At 36.0% G+C, this 18875-nt stretch overlaps 2 protein-coding genes across 8 annotated transcripts in view; both read left to right on the forward strand.

Moving 5' to 3' along the window:
• The window catches only part of LOC135760449 (uncharacterized), a 29368-nt gene that overhangs the window by 5109 nt on the left and 5384 nt on the right, over window positions 1–18875 (forward strand). The window contains exons 1-4 of one of the 7 annotated variants that reach the window (XM_073814508.1): window positions 9700–9814; window positions 10039–10133; window positions 12521–12936; window positions 17395–17575. In XM_073814508.1, coding sequence (XP_073670609.1) covers window positions 12646–12936; window positions 17395–17575 — 472 coding nt within the window. In that variant the 5' untranslated portion in view covers window positions 9700–9814; window positions 10039–10133; window positions 12521–12645. Of the gene's footprint in view, window positions 1–35; window positions 135–2186; window positions 2371–4438; window positions 7297–9699; window positions 9815–10038; window positions 10134–12520; window positions 12937–17394; window positions 17576–18875 lie in introns of those variants that run through there. The other 6 variants (XM_073814511.1, XM_073814504.1, XM_073814507.1 and 3 more) reach the window with 6 other exon arrangements.
• Window positions 9713–18875, forward strand: part of LOC135760399 (uncharacterized) — a 91122-nt gene continuing 81959 nt past the window's right edge. The window contains exon 1 of the mRNA XM_073814520.1: window positions 9713–9814. The gene's annotated coding sequence lies outside the window, so the exon portion shown is untranslated. The remainder of the gene's footprint in view (window positions 9815–18875) is intronic.

Below are 18875 nucleotides of genomic sequence, written 5' to 3' on the forward strand. Positions count from 1 at the left end.
CATGGAGATAGATTAACATGAATCTTTATTTGCAGGTGCATAGCGGACAACCTGCATCTCAACACTGTGCTCAGCAACAACAGACTGACACCGGAACAACACTACTCTCTACTCCAGTGTATCAAGAGGAAAAGGTAACGTATGCAATCCCATACTGCCTTCTACTCGACAACTTTGTCTATACCATCCCATTTACTAAACTAACGCACAATCAATTGTTTGACACCTGCATGACTTTGTTATCAGTAAAACACAATTGGGAATATTCTGTTCTACAATGTTATTACACAACACTTTTCCAAAGTCATGCCAAACCATTCTCGTTGTGTAACCGTTCTATGGTAATAGTTTCATTTTCCACTGTGAGGCTGATAATGGCTTCCTTTGGAATGTAAAACAAATGTGTCAGTCATCGCATTGGTAACAAAAGAGTTTACAGATGGTAAGCGATGTAAATAGCAAGCACAACTTTTTACCTGATCTGATCTGTTTCTTTAAATTTACCAGCTACAGAGCAAAGCTTGTGGCCTGGCAATAGACGCGTGACTGTTCCTGATGCAGTGACGTCACTATGCTCATTCTGTCAGCACGATTAGACACTAATGATGCCGAGCAGCCCCGCCGCTCCCATAACGCGCATCACGCGCTGTGCGTAGGGCACCAGGTCCTGAGAGGGCACCAAAATAATAGCCTAATGAAAAAAATTATAATGCTGATAGAATTTCATTAGCCTGTAGAAATATTATTTGGCACTTTTTATCCATGTATATGTTACAAAAAAAGGGGAACGAGATAATTTAATTGCTCTAGTATAGAAAGTATGCCCCCCAGCCTTTGATGGTCCGTGCAGGTTGATCGCGCGGGCGCCTGACGAAGTTTGACAGAGACCGTTTCTCAATCTGAAGGCTGCAGCCTCCAGAGGGCGCATTTCCAGGCTGCATACGTCATCAAAACGTTTTTATTTCGTAATATTAACAATTATAAAATTGACTATTATTCTTAGTTCATCGTAAATTGTTGTAATATGCTTATGACTGGCTAATGTAATGTTCAGTTAACTGAAATAAACCAGGCTTGATGACGTATGCAGCCTGCATATGCGACCTCGCGTAGGCTGCAGCCTTCGGATTGAGAAACGGCCAGACAGTAAACTATTGGAAATGGCCCCGAAAAGACAGAGTCATGAGTCATGAGCGGAAAAAAGAAGAAACTGCGGGATGATGCCCGTGCATCACATGGAGGTAAATCCATCATGTTTTATCATTCACTCCTAAATAAGAGAAATGGGCATGTGCTGCAGCTGCTGCTAATCGTAATGCGCCTCGAACTTGCTGTGCTGACATTAATGTTAGGAAACTATGTTGTTATAATTTATAACTTCAGTGCAAGCTAAATTGAGATTTTACTGTAAAACATTACCTATGCATATGCATTTTACAAATAATTGACGCAGCTGTTACTTTCTTTGTTTCTTTAGATATTGAGCAGTAGTTTATTTTGTGGTTTATTTTGACGTGATGCTGGTTAATACTTTCTCAGTATAAGTTAATGTTAGCAGTCAGTGCACATGGTAGGCTAACAATTCCTGACTGTTAAATATATAAAAATATAAAATGTCACCATGTATGATATGAAGCAAACATTAGTTCTCTTAATCTTTTTTTTATTTAAGAATATTGAGCATTCTTGTTTACTTATTGGTGTTTATTTAATGTAATTTATTTAAAGTGACATTGTACTTGGGAAAAACATGTCTGGATTATTTTTTATTTTGCTATTCTATTTAAGTTTGGTATTTTTTTCTATTTTGCTATTCTATAAAAGTTTGCACTTTCAAATGTGTAGTGTTTGTTGACTAAAGCTGTGAAGTTTTACTTTCTGCTATTAATTTATATGTTTGGTAATAAAAAGTTAAACTTGCAAAAAAAAAAAATTCTCAAGGTCGGGGGGGCATTTTAAAGGAATTATGCTTAGGGCACCAAAATGGCTAGCAGCGGCACTGATGCCGAGAATAATTTATTTATAATCATGCTGTGCCAATCCGTGTTCAAGTGGAAACATAACTATAACTGTTCCTCACTGTTCTTAGGACAGTTCAGCACAACAAAGGAAAAGCCCTCATTGACCTTTAGATTAGTTTAAATGTATCCACGTTTATTCTCTGTTTAATTTTATGTTATTTTTAGGATGTATCTGATGTCTCTGTCTGTGGCTTCACTGATCAAACATCTACAGAGCTTCTGGTTTCTGTCTGTTATGGAGAAGAACAGAAGACATCATCAGTAAATCTGCTGGACTGTGGAATGGAGCTTAAACAAGAAATCAAAGAAGAAGAAGAACAGACAGATAAAGGGAATTTGATTTATTCAGGTATATGTGAATATTTACACATAATGACATTAAGGTGTGTCTTGTCTTACTTTATTTAAGGGGGCACAGTGTGCACACTTTGTGCTGTAATTATAATTATTAACGTCCATTAATATAATGCAATAACCTGACCTTTTATTGGGCCTTTTTTATGGACTACACAGACTAGTGATGTTTCATTAAAATTTCCCCACTGATTACAGCAGTTTGTTAATGAAACATTAAACGTTAACTGATAAGATTTTAATATTAAATTGCCATTTAGTAAAAAAAAAAAACAGTTGACAGATGTCTGTTATCCAGTAAAAACAATACAAATATTTTATTTTATTTGAACGTGAAAACAGCAGCAACAGATGCAGTACAATTAATTACTTTACCAGTGCAGCAATAATTCACGTCATTCACAGGCCATTCACAATTTAAAAATAGCAAAGTGGCTAAATGTCTGTAGGCTTGTTTCGACACACACTGTGCGTTAACAAATATTTATTTCTTTTAACTGATAATATTAATTGCAGGATTACCACGGGTCAATTTTTACCTTGTGTTAATAGTTAACCGGTCAATATGAACAACTTGCACACAGACAACAAAGGTAAGAAGCGTTTGGGAGTTCATTTAATTGCTATTTTACAAAAACTGTGAAAAAATACACTTACACCATTTAAACAATTGCATTAGCTATGTTTCCATCTACCTATTTTATGTGCATTTTTGAGATTTGCATAAAAAACACTGGATTGAAACGCAAAGATAAATTCTAAATATGCATATAAAAAATGTATGCGCATAATTGAGTCTGATAAATTTCTTATTCTGTTAGAAAACATGCGCATAAACTATGATGGAAAACACTTTATGAAACTGAATAAATCCCTAGATGTTCATCAAAACCTTTAATGCGATATTCCAGTTATGTGCAGAAGTTTTAATACACAACTTTTAATGGAGACGTAGCTTATCGGTCACGACTGTGATTGGCTGTAATGATCTAAACTGCAAAAACAGGGAATATAAAGATATGTTTGATGCAGCGTAAGTAGATCTTAATGTAATGCTGTATTTTTTTGTTTTTCACATTTCAGTTTAATTGCATTGAAAGCATGCAACTTAAAAAACTAGCTTATTTATATAACATTAGAAGAACACATTTCTCATAATTTATTTCACCTCAAGAGTCAGAGCACACAAGCATGTGATTCTGTGCCCTCTCTAGGGGTCAACCCAGATTAAAAAGGACTATGAAACATACCGTATTTTCTGAACTATAAGTCACACTTGTTTCATAGTTTGGCTGCTCCTGTGACTTATAGTCAGGTGCAACTTGTATGTAAAAATTAATTCATACTGACTTACATGAACCAAGAGAAAACATTACCATCTACAGCCACGAGAGGGCGATATATGCTGCTCCTTCGTTTTCATGATTAAGTGATGTTGAATGAGTACGGAGCTTGGTGAACTTGATTCTCGTTGGCTTGTTATGTGTTAATTTAGCATTTTCAGCCACCCAGGTATGTTCTGTATGCTATTGTTTACATTAGCTGAATAACTGTTAATGTTACGTTAACATGTACGTACACCTCTTCGGCCTGTTGTTCTGTATGCTATTGTTTAGTTGAATAACTTGCCTTTCCAGATTAAATGTCTGTTCTTGGGCTTGTATTTTATGAAATAATTATACACTTATATATGTTTTTTCCTCTTCATGATGCTTTTTTTTGACTGATGTGACTTATGGTCTGGAAAATACAGTAATCTTTGAACACAAGTAGGGTAAACTGCTGCATTTTGAAAGTGTCGCAAGGATTTGTGATTTGTTCATTTATTCTGTCCGCGACTGTGCACAATGATGGCATAAGCGCTCTTCTGTTGCGTCTAGGTTTGTAAAGTTCATTAATAATTCATTGCATCCAGAATGAAGCATGTGTGAAAAAATGTTGAGGTTGCATGGAAAATGCACTTTTGACTTTTGCATTATTAGCTATCACAATAGCTTCAGAAGTGCTCTGTGCTTTAATTACTGTGTCGTATTGATCATAATGATTTTCTCTGTTCATTTTAGACCTGGTGAAGGTGAAAGAGGAAAATTTTCAGTCGAATGAAATTGAGAAGGAACCTCAACATTTTAAACCTGAAGAAGAGTCTCTGAGCTGCTTAAATACTGAGATTTTGTCAGATAAAGATTCTTTTAAGTGCTCTGGCTGTGAAAAAATCTTCAACTGTCAGTCTGATCTTAATGCACACATGCAATTTTACAGTGGTGAAAAGCATTACAGTTGTGACCAGTGTGAAAAAATTTTCCTACATAAATCCAGCCTTAATGTGCACAGGAAAATTCACACTGGAGAAATGCCATACAGGTGTGAGCAATGTGGAAAATGCTTTATTCATAAGTTCGACCTTAATGCACACATGAAAATGCACACTGGAAAAAAGCCATTCAGATGTGCCCGGTGTGGAAAACGCTTTATTCGTGAGTTTAATCTTGAAGCACACATGCAAATTCACACTGGAATAAAGCCTTACAGATGTGACCATTGTGAAAAGAGCTTCACTCATAAGTTTGACTTTAATGTGCACATGAGAATTCACACTGGATTAAAGCCTTACCCATGTGATCAGTGTGGAAAGAGCTTCACTCATAAGTGTGACTTCACTGCGCACATGAGAATTCACACTGGAGAAAATCTTTACACTTGTGAACGGTGTGGACGAACATTCACTCGTAAGTCAAGTCTTGATGCACACATGCATATTCACATGGGAACGAAGCCTTACAGATGTGACCAGTGTGGAAAGAGCTTCATTCGTAAGTTCGTCCTTAAAGTGCACATGCGAATCCACACTGGAGAAAAGCCCCGAAATCACACTGGTGAAAATGTTTACAAATGTGACGAGTGTGGAAAGAGCTTTGTAAATAATTTCAGCCTTAACATGCACAGGAGAATTCACACTGGAGAAAAGCCTTACGTTTGTGGCCAGTGTGGAAAGAGCTACGCTCGTAAGTCCAGCATTGATGCACACATACAAATTCACACGGGGATAAAGCCTTACAGTTGTGACCATTGTGGAAAGAAATTCCTTCGTAATTTCGACCTTAATATGCACAGGAGAATTCACACTAGAGAAAAGGGTTACAAATGTAAACAGTGTGGACAGACCTTCACTTCTAAGTCTGACTGGTATGTGCATAAACAAATTCACACTGGGAAAAACCCTTACAAATGCAGTCAATGTGGAAAGAGCTTCACTCGTAAGTTTGACCTTAATGTGCACGTGCGAAGAAGCCACAGTGGAGAAAAACCTTACAGATGTGATGAGTGTGAAAAGAGCTTCACTTATAAGGCTGCCCTTACTGTGCACAAGAGAATTCACACTAGAGAAAAGCTTTACAAATGTGACCAGTAGAGCTTTGAATTTCCATCTGAAAATCTATCTCTAAATAAATGCAGCTTATTTATTTAGTGTTTGTGATGTTATTCTAGTGTGTTGAGTTTTAAAGGGGCCATGGCATGAAAATCTGACTTTTTCCATGTTTAAGTGCTTTAATCTTATCTTAATAATACCACCCCTTAATCTGCACTATCCAACCACGGCACAACCATTTAGTGCAGAGAGAGAAAATAATTCACAGCAGTTTTGTTTTCAATAGCAACAAACCACCATCATTGCGAACAGTGTTTGAATTTCATCAGCTCATTTGCATTTTAAAGGACACACCCAAAATGGCACATTTTTGCACATACCTACAAAGTGTCAATTTTAACATGTTATAATGAATTATCTATATGGTATTTTGAGCTAAAACCTTACATATGTATGCTGGGGACACCAAAGATTTATTTGACATTTTAAAAAAATTATTGTGACATGGCCCCTTTAACATCTGTCTGATAACTACATGAGCTTGGTTTTGTAACCTGTGTACACTAATACATTTTTTATATTTTTGCTTGTTTTGTAAATAATAGAGAAACATTACATTCAATCATTTTAAAAGTGTTAAACAATATTATTTCTTTTAAACATTATTTCTATTCTAGGGTGTGAACAACAGTATATATTAATACTCCTATTTTAGGTGTTGTTGTGTCTAAAAATCACACAGTGGTTATTTTTTTATGTGCATAGTGTTTCAAAATCCTACATATAGACGAACTGCTATGAGAGTGCTGGATCTCTTACTGTATTATCACATTATTGACAGAAATAAATCCTTTTAACGAGTAAGTAAATAAATCACTACATGATGATGACGATGATCTCCTTAAGATACTAAACACCACCGTGGTATTACATGTTTAGGATATATTTCACCATGGTATTTTATTTGTAGTTAAACTGTTATAATACAACTGGGAATTAATCTGCTAAAACATTATTACTACAGTAAAAAAAGTTTGTTTTCCTTATGTGCTAACTTTAGAAAGGGGACACAATTTTACTGCTAATATTACTCAGACTGTAATATTTTGATGTTTTCTTTAGAACTGTATGTATATCCAGTGATGTGCACAAAACTAGAGATTTTTTTCTCAAAATATGCGTGTTCATAAAAGTAGGGTGTAGATGAAAGTCTATAGTACATTATACTACGGTACTGATGAATGCTTTATTCTGATTGGTTGAGAAATGTTCCACGGGTGTTGATTATTTTTCTGTAAAACGCACACCTATGTTTGTGGTAAGCATATAAGCAGAATAGTTACCTCTGGTCCTTTGAATTATTTGAAAATAATGCACACACGCACTGTAACACACTTCTTTTTGCATCGTGTCGTATTACCACTGGGTGTGCATTATTTTCGAATAATTCAACGGCAGTGGTGGCTGCTGACTTCTCTTTCGAGGGGCGCAAATTGAAAATATGTGTTCGGAGTGTCGTGTGTTGCTCGTCACTCCAAATTATTTGTTTGTTGCGTCATGTGAACCATGCACTGTAAAACCTAAAAGTTAACTCAACTCAAACCATTTAAGTAAACCGATTGCATTAGTTTTAAAACACATACATTTGAGTACTGTAAACTTAAACAAATTGAATCATATGGAGTTCACACTACTTAAATATAAGTGCATAATTGCACATGACTCAAGTTCAGAGTACTTAAATGGTTTGAGTTAAGTTAACTGTTAGGTTTTACGGTGTGTGCATCAAGTGCCTGCTGCACACGCATCGAAACGGTTTATGTTAAAAGAGAGACGCTCACATTCACAAAATACCGGCAATACACTGACTTTTAAGCGAGTATTTGGCCAACACGAGCATCACTTTTATCATAAACACTTTAGACGCCTGTGCAGCAGGCAGTTATTTTGACAGGACGCATGGTTCACATGACACGCCAAATACATTTTTGAGATGACGAGGCAAAATATATGTTGTGACGAGCTTCCCATCGTGCGCCCTCGACAAAGAAGTCACTGGCCGCCACTGTTCAACAGCCCGCCATCAATTATTCCTTGCGCAGTAACTAAGTGTTGATTTGGAATAATAAAGCTAAATTTGTTGTTCACGTATGCATCCCCAGTATTTCCGAAACCTAATGTGCCCCACGATGAAGAAAAGTTTGCCCACCCTTGCCGAAGACTGCAAAAATGTGGTGTACACACATAGCAGTAGTGAAAACGCAAGCAGTGGGCATTCACTCCGACCCTCTGGGAGCAGTAAGTTGCTTTGGTAAAGGGCATTTTGTCATTATAAAACTTTCAATTTGTGATCCTATAAATTAATATTTGCGGCAAAAAGCATGTCAGCCATGTCTACCAGTTCTGAGTTTATAATTATGAAAGTAACTAAATTTGTATATATGTTTTACAGAACCTTATTAGTAAATTTTTATTACTAATTCACAAAAAAAAATGTAATCTTCGTCCTTGAATTCTTGAGTTCATGCTCGTCGTCTCCTATCGTCTTTAGCGAATCAAAATTTTTTATTTTCAACAAGGTATTTGTATTAGAGATCAGTTTGACCGAAAAGATTAGATAAATTACACTGCTCTGAGTCTCTGGGGGTCGGCGACATATGCACACTGAATGAAAATCGCCTAGAAACGAGAGAAGATCAGCAGCACTCCGGGACAGAAGGGGACAGTAATGAAACAAAACGCTGGATACCAGCCGCTGTAAAACAAGAAGAGTAAGAATTACTCAAAAGGAGCAGCTAACACTTTGAGCATCAGTAAGTGTTTGTTTGTGTTGTTAACCATTTATCTGATCAATGCTTGTTTGTTTTATCTCTACAGTAAGCAAAGATTTTCTAACTGTTTTCTTCCACTTCAAAATCTTGAGACAATATAAATGTTTTCACACTGGAAAGCTTTTGCTTCTTTATTTAGCAAGGCTACTGTTGTTTATCATCCTGTTAAAAAGGATGTTTTTGTGTGAACATTATAATGTGTGTTGAGATGTTGACAATGAGAGATCAGATAGATGTGATGTGCTGTAAAGATGTATTGCATGTAAATATTTAAGAAATCTGTATATACATTTTTATATAATAAATATATTTGCTTAAAATTATACATAAGTGTGTGTGTATTTCTATATACATAATTATTATTAGTGCTAGGCCAATTGTAGCAGAGGCTGATATATCGGCCAAAATTTGATCTAAATCTTTTCAATCGGCCATTTCTTTATTACTTCAATTTTATGTTTGTAATGAAAAGACACTCAGTGTCACTCAATGTTAAGCCAAAGTCTGACAGACAGTAAAATTACCAATCATTATTCACTTTTTAATATGACATTATGTTGTGTCACACACAACAACACACTAGTTTAACACACTTATTCAAACGGTACAGTGAGATGTCAGATCCACATTGATTATGTCTTGTAAATATGTTCTAAGCACTTTGAAATTGTATATTATGCATAACAAATCTTTATTTAGTTTCACCAATTTTCTGTTTGTCTTTTATTTACTGTAATAACATTTGTGTTACGACGCAAGTAATCTTGTGTGGAAGCTACCGCACTACTTAGTCAAAAAAAGAGCTTCGCTACTGAAAAGCTATTTGATTTGGAAAGCAGTGAAGCTACCACCAAGCTTCTGAAAAATGTAGTTAAACTACTAGCTTCACTACTTGTTGTGACGTTACTTCCCAACATTGAAGAGCTTTTTTTCTTTTGCAAAGAATTTTCAGTGTAGATAATAATTTTTAAGTTCAGCAAATTTTAATTTCAGAGTGTTTTTTTGTTTTTTTATTTAAAATGAGCATATTTTCGAAGAAAAAGCGGAGTGTCCCTTTAACGGTTATCATCTGGTGCTCACACTCCATTCCAGTAGGTGGCGGTAATGCACCTTTAAACTTGTTTGCCAACCGCCGATAAAACCGAAGAAGAAGAAGCTCACGAGGAGTGTTTTACAGTTCAGTGTTGTGTTTTATTTGTGCTCTTCATTTTTTAATTAATGTTTGTGTTTATCTATCAAGGGTAAGCGCTGAATTTCTTACTCTTACTTGTTATCACGTTTTAAAATCTAAAGATGATATAAATGTTGTCATAAAAAAATACTTGTAGTTCTACTGTAGTCATGAAAGTATTATTGTTTATGATTCTGTTGAAATTATTTTTTTGTGTTAACAGTATAATGGTGTGTTTGTATGTTGAAATGTTGATTATTAGAAATGAGATGGATGTGATGTGTTGTAAATCAGTAGGAACTGATCTGTCCATGCTGGATATTTGATGATTTCATCTCAGAAATCTCTCAGCTGAAGATAGAGGTGGTGTTGCTGGAGGCAAAGCTGAGGTGAGGAGATGAAGGACTGAAGAGAGGTTTATTTTTTACCTAAAATAAATGTATTATATCTGTTTATACTTAATAAGGTTAGTGGTTAACAAAGATTATTTTGTTGATTTGACCTTAAGCTGTGGTTTAAAAGATCCCAGCATTATTGTAGAATGTGAAATCAATAAGTTAATATTATTAAAATGAATATAGTTTTATTTTTGTGTGTGTGTTTGCTGTTTTATTTATGCTGTTGTAAGCAATAGTGTCGGTTAGTTTACTATTATGTTTTTTATTATTATTGTCATTATGGTTTACATTTTTGTGTGTTCAACATAGACTGTTCACAAATGATTTTCTGGGATCTGTTAGGCAAAATGTACTTTTATTATGTCTACTCTGTGTTTAAACAACCAACCTATAATGTGTGGGGAAATAACTTAAAGGGGACATATTATGAGATTTTTTTTAAGATGTAAACTAATGGCGCTTTTCCATTGCATAGTACCCCACGGTTTAGTTTAGTTTGGGTCGGGTCAGCTCACCTCACTTTGGCGTGGTTAGCTTTTCCATCGAGTTTAGTATCACTTCGGAGTGGGAGGAATTATAGGCGTGTCGTTATATTTACGCTGCCTACTGCTGTGACATCATACACGTGAGAGCGTTGTTGTACATTCCCATACATTCATTTATTTCTCAGTCTGCCACAAAATTAAAATTGGCCACCACAAATAGATGTTTGCACATCGCGTTTATAACTACCTCTGTCTCACATTACAGTTTCTGTTTAAACACCCGACCCGTGGCGTCAGTCGACGGCGCTCCGCTGAGCCTCATTCAAGTTGCATTTAAGCATATATAATGCGGACGTGCACGTCGCGAATGTGCCACCACAAACTGCAAGTCTCGAAAAAACTGTTATGGTGTCCCGGATTCTCAGCATGCGGATGTTTTTCATCGCTAAAAGGGTGTTTGGAAACTTATAGCAGAACACAGATAACAACATGTTTGCTTGAGACAGCACAAGCTAGCAGTAAGCTAAAGCTAATATTTACATTATAGCGATGACGTGACGATTCTCTCAGACCAATCAGTGATCTACAGTGTTTTCGCGTCACGTTTGGTATCAGCTCGGGTCGCTTGGAACCCCAACCGAGGTGGTACGAAAAAAAGTATCGGGTACTACGTACTGCACCCAATGGAAAAGCTCCCAAAAGTAAGCTGACCCGACCCAAACTAAACTAAACCGTGGGGTACTATGCAATGGAAAAGCGCCATAAGTCTTAATCTAGGTCTGAGCAAAAGTGTGCCGTTTTGGGTGTGTCATTTAAAATGCAAATGAGCGGCTGAAGTTCAAACACTGATCACAATGATGGTGGTTTGTTGTAATTGAAACTCAATTGTGCTGTCAAGTCCTTCTTTTCTCTCTCTTTCTCTCTGAACTAAATGGCAGTGCTGTGGTTGGATAGTGCAGATAAAGGGGGCGGTATTACCTTATTCTGACATCACAATAGGAGCCAAATTACAATGACCTATTTTTTCACATGCTTGTAGAGAATGGTTTACCAAAGCTAAGTTACTGGGTTGATCTTTTTCACATTTTCTAGGTGGATAGAAGCACTGGGGACACAATTATAGCACTTAAACATGGAAAAAGTCAGATTTTCATAATATGTCCCCTTTAAGTCATTGTAACACACAGCAGATAGTGACCATTGACTTCCGTAGTAGGAATAAACAAATGATGTAATTTAATGGGTACCGTCCACTGTATGCTTACCATCATTTATCAAAATAATTTCTTCATTTATCACAATACTTATTTTTTTCCTACTATGGAAGTCAATGGCCACCATCTGCTTTGTGTTTACCATCATTTTTCAAATATCTTCTTTTGTGTTTATCAGAAAAAAAGAAATTCATACAGGTTTAGAACAACATGAGGATGAGTAAATGATGACAGAGTTTTCATTTTAAAGTGAACTATCCCTTAAGTATTAAAGAAATTGACCAGGTAACTGTGGCTCTGGTACCTTTTATTCCATTGTTTTTGAGTTGGTGGCCATTTGCTTATGCTTGGGTTGGGCCAAGGGTTTGAGTCACAGGTGTGAACCCATTTCTAAGATAATGTGAAACAGTGGGTGAGATGGTAATGTTGATGGTATTAAGGGTCTGTGAAACTCCAGGATTGGGGATGTCAGGGTTACTTCTTTTCAATGCTTTGTTTAAAGTAAGGTGCTTTGTTTTCCATTTAGGGGACTGCCCCTAAAATGTGTATAAATGCAATGTAGGGCTACTGTAAGTCAGACTTGGTGACTGCAGCTCCCAGGCTCACTCACCCTTTTTTATTATTCCCATAAATCAGAATCTGTGTCTTCAAACAAGCTAATTCAGATTCTCATCCACAGTTACGTCAATGTAGGGAGAAGGCCCACCCACAACTGGAGACGATCTGCCTTATTATCACAGACACAGCCCTGAGTGACAAGCACAGAGTCCATCATTGTTGTATCTTCGCAGCTGGAGTCCTACAATGTCTACACCAAAGAGGAATTACAAATGTTGGGTTTTGGGATGTACCAATGAACATCAGAGTCTCCATAGACTGCCACAATCTGAGTCACTGAGGACGTCATGGTTAGATTTCATTTTTTATGGAAATGTCCCAAAGAGAGTACCTAGAAACCTACACGTTTGTGCCAATCATTTTACTGTGAACTGCTTCAAAAACAAGAGTCAGTTCAACGCTGGACTTTCAACCAGCTTGATTCTGGAGAATGAGTCTGTGCCAACGCTTCGTTCTCAAACCTTAAAATCAGAACATGTAAGTATTAAACTTTGTTGTAAATCTTTCAAAATTTACTTACTTATTCTTAGTGTCCCTAAAGTTGGATTTGACACCAGTACTCTTGTCGACTCCTGTCGATTTTGTTTGTTGTTGTCATTGGCTCAAACCAGTTAAATTATAACAAAGTAAATAAAAAACACTCATTATTAAAGGTCCCATATTGTAAAATCTGACATTTTCATGGCTTTTTCATGATAAGTGAAGTCTAGGGGCTATGTAAATACCATATAAGTTTCACACAAATTTAGTTCAACCTTCTAAACATTTCACAAGTAACTGCTTCGTCAATCTGGCACAGTTCAGTTCCAGTTTCTCCTAGAATCTACTCATCAAAGATCTCTTGGGGTTGTGAATTTATGGTCAGACCCAACTAAGTAAACTTTTCAAACATTTTAAGTTATTATGGAGCCAGAGAAAACTGAAGTTATATATCGTAAACGGTTATGCAATGCCTCTAACGCGTTGTTTTGTAACAGTTGTAACCATAGACTGTAAAAAAAGATGGACGACGCCTGTTCGCTCTCTTACATTGGTGAAAAGTGAAGCCGCCAGTGTCCGATATGGCGCTGACATTTTGGGTCTTGAGTCTACGCAGTAGCAATTTCGGGACCAGTCATGCACAGTAGTGAGCAGGAAGTGAAGCCGTGAAATCAAGACCCCGCCCTCGCTCTCGTAGAATGCGCATATCACACGATATCACAGCTGTCAATCATGATGTGACACCACCGTTTTTATATCATTAAATAACTAACTAAACCAGGGAGCCACACTGCGACCAAAATGGTCGCATATGCGACCTTTTGAACTGCCGTTGCGACCCTAATTTTTAATGGGTCGCAAATGTGCTACCTAATGTTTTAGACAATATGCTATGATTTACTATGAGCATTTATTAAAACAGAAATGTGGATTTTAAGAATACGTTTTATAACATGCTCTGAGCCATCAACACGTTGGCTTCATTTTGCGTGAAAGCACGTCGTGTCTCTCCCTATCAGTATGCGTTTGCGTGCTCAGCTGTTTCTCAATAAATTAGGTGCGACGCGACGCAAGCTCAGTGTCTTCCATGTTTCTGAACTTGAGCAGAGGTCTTTTTTCACTGAGGACGCGGGACCCGTATGGTTCCGGGTTTATACAGGGGCGAAAATCTCATCTAAATGTTGGGGGGGACAATAAACATAACATTTTTCAAGAACAATTTTTGAAGGGGACACCAATAATACAGGCAAAATTGTACTTGCAAGGAAATGGGTACAGATAGAAAACGTTTCTCTTTCTCTATGAACAGACGCAAATTTAATTTTAATACATATGAATGCAGAGGTGAAAAGAGTAGGCTAATAAAATTTTCTACTTAAGTAATAGTAAAGTTACTTTAATAATATGCTACTTAAGTAAAAGTAAAGTTACTTTAATAATATTTTACTTAAGTAAAAGTAAAGTTACTTTAATAATATTTTACTTAAGTAAAAGTAAAGTTACTGGTCTAAAAATCTACTCAAGTAAAAAGTCATTTTAATTTTAAGAGTTACTTTTTTACAGCGGGGAGAGGTTTCTAGTATAGTTCACAAAGGAAGGATATATACATCTCAAACTATGTTTTTAATTGTAAACATCTCTACAATTAAAGTGCAATAACAAATGTTAATAAAATAAAAAGCTTTTTTATAACTAAGAAACATTTATGGAATTATTTAATGATTTTTACAGGTGAGTTATGCACTTTTGAAGCAAAAATAATATGAGGTCAGCAGCTAAATACAATCATTATATGAAGGTTGTAATTGATGTATTGCTGGTAACATACATTGTTATTAAACTATATACATAAATGAGCATATAATGAGATGAGTGCCATGGCTATACACTATACATCCTTTACACGTTTATTAGCTCCCAGACCTGTGTACCTGATGTCTTTCAATCTATCTCTCTCGCGCTCTCTCTCTCTCTCTCTCTCTGCAATGTCTAATGATCTGCGCATTCTCGAGGACTTCTTAAGTTGTTTGACTTGACGCAAAGCTGCTAGACCTCGGAAGATAATGCGCATGTATTAAAAACGCATCGTGCAAATTAGCGGTTAAAACCCGGTCGGCAATTCACAAACTCCGTACTCAAGAGCACGAACCCTACCTGAATGAAACAATCGCTTTGCGTCAAAGGCCAGGGGTTTCTTTCATAAGAATTGAATTGAGGGTCTGCATTAGCCCGCGCCTGTCTCGTCCCTCTCCATGGTTCTTTTTGCGCGTTCCCCCGCCCATCAATCAATCATCCGACCGTGGCGCGTCTTTATCACCTTACTTTTTTATTTATTTTTACTCAGTAACGGATATGATTTAACATGTAGCGAAGTAACCTACAATACTTTAAACATACTTAAGTAAAAGTAAAGTACAGATTTTAAAAACTACTCAAAGTAAAAGTACACAAAAAACTCAGTTACAGCCAGGTGAGTAAATGTAATTTGTTACTTTCAGCTCTGCCTCACCTCTGCATGAATGCATAAAAATGTTTTCTTGATCGTTTATCTGCTTCTGTTCTCAGAAAACAAAATATGTTCATGTTTAGATGTCAAAATAGTCCAGTTTTAAAACATATGAGGATAAACTGATAAGTGATGGGAAACGTTGTATAGCTGATTAACGCGTCGGCTCCGTACACTTCTCTACCACCGGAATGTGTGGTGGTGAGGTAAAAGGGGCGCGGGCAGTGGACCAAACCACTGTGAGGCAAGGGAGGGGGAATCAAAATGTTTAAAACGTTTTTTTGTTGTTGCTCCGTTTGCATTTGTATTGTTTCACTTCTTACACAACTATTTTAAGTATTATAAATCATTAAATTATTTTCAATACACATATTCTAATGATATTTTAGGGGGGACAACCCTCAGATAGGGGGGGTCCTGTCCCCCCCGACCCCCCCGGGATTTCCGCCCATGGGTTTATATTTTAAATGGTCTGTCGGGTCCGGTTAGGTCCTAGTTTAATTACTTTGGGTCCCAAGTCTGATTAATGTTGTGTTTATAACCCGAGTCGATCGGAAAACGTCCATGAGCGCTACCGCGCTAAAGCTCGAGTGCAGATTCAGCGTGCCTCCGGTTTCTATGGCGATGGTTCTTGTTACGACCACGCGCTGCATTTGCTTTCTTACATTTTTTTAATGATCTTATTATTCTCATTGCAAAAAGCAATGCTAATGTCAAGCCAATTGCACTGAACGAGCAAAGCAATGTAAAGTCTGTCACCGGGACAGCAAGTAGACTTTTAAATCTGAAATAATGAGTGGATTAAGCTTTTTAAATCGGCAAGAGAGAAATAGAAAGATAGAGCAAAAGCAGTAAAAGTGCCTATCTAATAGAAATTATTACCATTATAACATCAGTCATAACATCAGTCACATTTATAATCTATAGACCTGCACTGTTTATTAATATACTATACATAGTATTGTATTATATTGAGTTTGATAAAAGGGGTCTAATTGCTTCATATATCAGTGCAAAAACAGTAAGTGTTTTCGTGGTGCTTTGACAAACAGTGTCAGCTTTGTTAATGGCAAAGAAAGTTTGGGGTGGTTAGATTGATGAGATATAATGTGAAATTAATATTAGTTTTCAATGAATCAAAGTATTGTGTTGTGACACACATTATTAGTTCTACGTCACATGTATAGTAGACCATTATTTGTCAGGGGGTAATAATTGCCCTTTTCACCGGCTACCACCACCAAGTACATTTCAGATCTGTGGGAAACACTGCAACGTTTAAGAAAACAAGGCGGCATGTGGTTTAAAAGATGGCAAGTAAAATAAAAAGCATATCTATGCAATACAGTTTCATTATTGTTCATTATTATCCAGAGCGCCTTAATCTAACTTGAAAAAAATATGTGCGACCAAATCATATTTTGCGCCAGTAACTGAAAAAGTTGGTAGCGCAAGTGCCACCAGTGGAAAAGTTTAGTGTAGTTCCCTGAACTAAACACAAACTTATTTTAAAAACAAACACTTTAATTTACATCAGCGTGATAAATACAGTAAATAACAGAAACCAGCTTCGGAAAAAAGATAATTGAAGTGTAATTAAATTTTTTAGTTGGTCTCAAGTCCCATTGAATAATATGGGGAGGCGGGGTTTATGACCTATACTGGGACCAGTCACTGGGGGGCGATCGATTGGTTGATAGACGAATCTTTCCAAACTGGTCTATTTACATTAAGTTTGTGAATGTAAGTGTTCATGATGGTATTTTTATTTTAACTTCTTTTTTTGCTTGATATTTCACTATTGAGTAGTTCACTTCACCTGCATGACTTACTTATTGGTAAAACACAAATGGGAATATTCTGTTCTTTAATGTTTATTACACACACACACATCTATAAATGTAACATTCAGATTAGTTTATATGCATCTATTTTTATGTTATTTTCAGGATGTATCTGGTGTCTCTGTCTGTGGTTTCACTGATCAAACATCTACAGATCTTCTGGTTTCTGTCTGTAAGGAAGAAGAAGAAGAGAAGATATCAGTAAATCTGCTGGACTGTGGGATGGAGCTGAAACAAGAAATCAAAGAAGAAGAACAGACAGATAATGGGGATCTGATTTGTTCAGGTATGTGTTTTGCCTAAATATTGACTTACTTAGTGTTGGTACAGTAGTTCTATAAGAGAATGATTACTAAGTGCTGGTATATATATATTAATATATGACCTATAACAAAAAGTAACAAAAACAACATAAGTTATAACATGTATAATAACAAAATACAGTGAGGAAAATAAGTATATGAACACCCTGCTATTTTGAAAGTTAGAAATCATGGAGGCGTCTGAAATTGTCATCGTGATTGTCATTGTCATCGTCATCAGTCATATGATTTTTTAAACTATTTATTTGTATGATACAGCTGCAAATAAGTATTTGAACACCTGAGAAAGTCAATGTTAATATTTGGTGCAGTAGCCTTTGTTTGCAATTACAGAGGTCAAGCGTTACTTGTAGTTTTTCACCAGGTTTGCACACAGTGCAGGAGGGATTTTGGCCCACTCCTCTACACATCTTCTCTAGATCAGTCCGGTTTCTGGCCTGTCGCTGAGAAACACGGAGTTTGAGCTCCCTCACTGTAAACCCAAACAGTTTAACTTACTTATAATGGAAAGTACCTGGTACTCAAAATGTGCCAAAAAGTTTAGCTAACTATTATTTTTGAGTTCATTCAACATCTATCATAGATTCATTCAACATCTATCATAGATTTAAGTTAACAGTAAATATTTTTTTTGAGTTTTTACAACTAATCTAACTATGCTATATATAAATGCAGTCCATTTAACTACGTTAAAGAGTTTAGGGAACTTGAAAAATAGATTCAACCATAATATAATTTAATATTTAATAATATTATATATATTATAATAATTTTTAAACGCCCTCTAGTTGCGGATTATACAAAAACATGACGACATTGTTGTTCAGGCACTCAGAAGTGTTTCAAACGGATTAATTTGCTCTTGGATGCAAATAGTACAAACTTTTGGTGGTTGTGATGAGTTCATTTTACCAGGTAAGCTAAGAAAAAATTAAATGGCAGTTGGTTTACTTAAATATTTTTTAAACTTAAATCATTTGACAAAAAATATTTAAGTAACATTACTACTACAATTTAAGTTACATAAAGTATATAATTTAATTTGTATCAGACTAAAACTAAGTTTAGATAAATACAATTTTTTGATTTGAATTAAAGTTTTAAGTTTGCAAACCTAAGAAAATAGCTACAATAAGATGCCTTAATTTTTTTGAGTTAGTAGAACTTAAACGGTTTACAGTGTATTGGGTTTAGGTCTGGAGACTGGCTAGGCCATGCCAGAACCTTGATATGCTTCTTCAAGAGCCAGTCATTGGTTATCCT

This window comes from Paramisgurnus dabryanus, chromosome 4 (genome assembly GCF_030506205.2).
Source record: "Paramisgurnus dabryanus chromosome 4, PD_genome_1.1, whole genome shotgun sequence".
In the NCBI taxonomy this organism is placed as follows: domain Eukaryota; kingdom Metazoa; phylum Chordata; class Actinopteri; order Cypriniformes; family Cobitidae; genus Paramisgurnus; species Paramisgurnus dabryanus.